The sequence below is a fragment of the Sinocyclocheilus grahami genome, unplaced genomic scaffold (assembly GCF_001515645.1).
Source record: "Sinocyclocheilus grahami isolate Dianchi unplaced genomic scaffold, SAMN03320097.WGS_v1.1 scaffold5323.1, whole genome shotgun sequence".
In the NCBI taxonomy this organism is placed as follows: Eukaryota; Metazoa; Chordata; class Actinopteri; order Cypriniformes; family Cyprinidae; genus Sinocyclocheilus; species Sinocyclocheilus grahami.
This window is the reverse complement of record NW_015510041.1, coordinates 12,091-13,166: the sequence shown is the minus strand read 5'-3', so window position 1 is coordinate 13,166 and position 1,076 is coordinate 12,091. Positions and strand designations below refer to the sequence as shown.

Below are 1,076 nucleotides of genomic sequence, written 5' to 3'. Positions count from 1 at the left end.
ATGTAAGGGGGTCTGAATACTTTCCGTACCCACTGTATATGTGAAAAGAACAAAAAAAAAAATATATATAAATAAATGTTAAAAGAAAATAAAGATGAAGTTTTGATTTGGGTTGATGTTAGTATTTCTATATCAATCTGAGATTGTTTCTCCAGATCGGAGTGACGATTTTCCTGGCTCTGGTTGTTGGAGTCATATTTTTTGGAGTGAAGGATAATTCGAGCGGCATTCAAAACAGGTATGAAAACGCATTCATCCAGTTCTGTAATTATTTCAATATTTCTGTGAGATGAATCATTTCTGCTTGAATTAGAAGTGATTCAGTGATCTTTTCAGCCCTTCTGTTTTCAAATATAATTTACAGAGTAAAATTGTGTTGCAACTTAATGTACTTCATGCCTCATACATTTTGAAAAACTCCTATTTGTTGTCCTCTAGTGTGTGTGTCCTCTAGTAGTGTGTGTATGTGTGTGTTTCAGGATAGGCGTGCTCTTCTTCATCACCGTCAATCAGTGCTTCAGCGCTGTTTCTTCAGCTGAACTCTTCATCGCAGAGAGGAATCTGTTTGTGTGAGTAAACACAGACACACACACACACACACACTAGAGTTGGCAAATAAGAACCGGTTCATCCTCAGGCACGAGTACATCAGCGGATACTACAGAGTGTCGGTGTACTTCCTGTCTAAGATCCTGTCTGACATCCTGACTCTGCGCACCATCCCGGCCTTCATCTTCAGCTGCGTGGCGTACTGGATGATCGGTGAGACTCACGCCGTCATCGCATCATTCATGTCCGTCTGATATCAGACGTGTGGCTTGATGTGTTTGTGTTTGCTGTGCAGGACTGAAGGCGTCTGCCGAGCCGTTCTTCATCTTCTTGTTCTCCATCATTCTGGTGTCGTACACAGCCACGTCCATGACTCTAGCCATCTCTGCTGATCAGACAGTGGTGGCCATCGCTAACATCTTCATGACCATCAGCTTTGTCTTTATGATGGTGAAGAAACACACACTCTCTCTCTCACGCACACATGCACACACGCTCACACACACACACACACACACACACACACA

At 42.7% G+C, this 1,076-nt stretch overlaps 1 protein-coding gene across 1 annotated transcript in view; it reads left to right on the top strand.

Moving 5' to 3' along the window:
* Positions 1-155: 155 nt before the first annotated feature.
* The window catches only part of LOC107577172 (ATP-binding cassette sub-family G member 2-like), a gene marked incomplete at its 5' end in the record, with an annotated part of 5,388 nt that continues 4,467 nt past the window's right edge, over positions 156-1,076 (top strand). Inside the window, 4 exons of the mRNA XM_016263275.1 lie at positions 156-238; positions 480-569; positions 638-762; positions 845-999. Coding sequence (XP_016118761.1) covers positions 156-238; positions 480-569; positions 638-762; positions 845-999 — 453 coding nt within the window. The remainder of the gene's footprint in view (positions 239-479; positions 570-637; positions 763-844; positions 1,000-1,076) is intronic.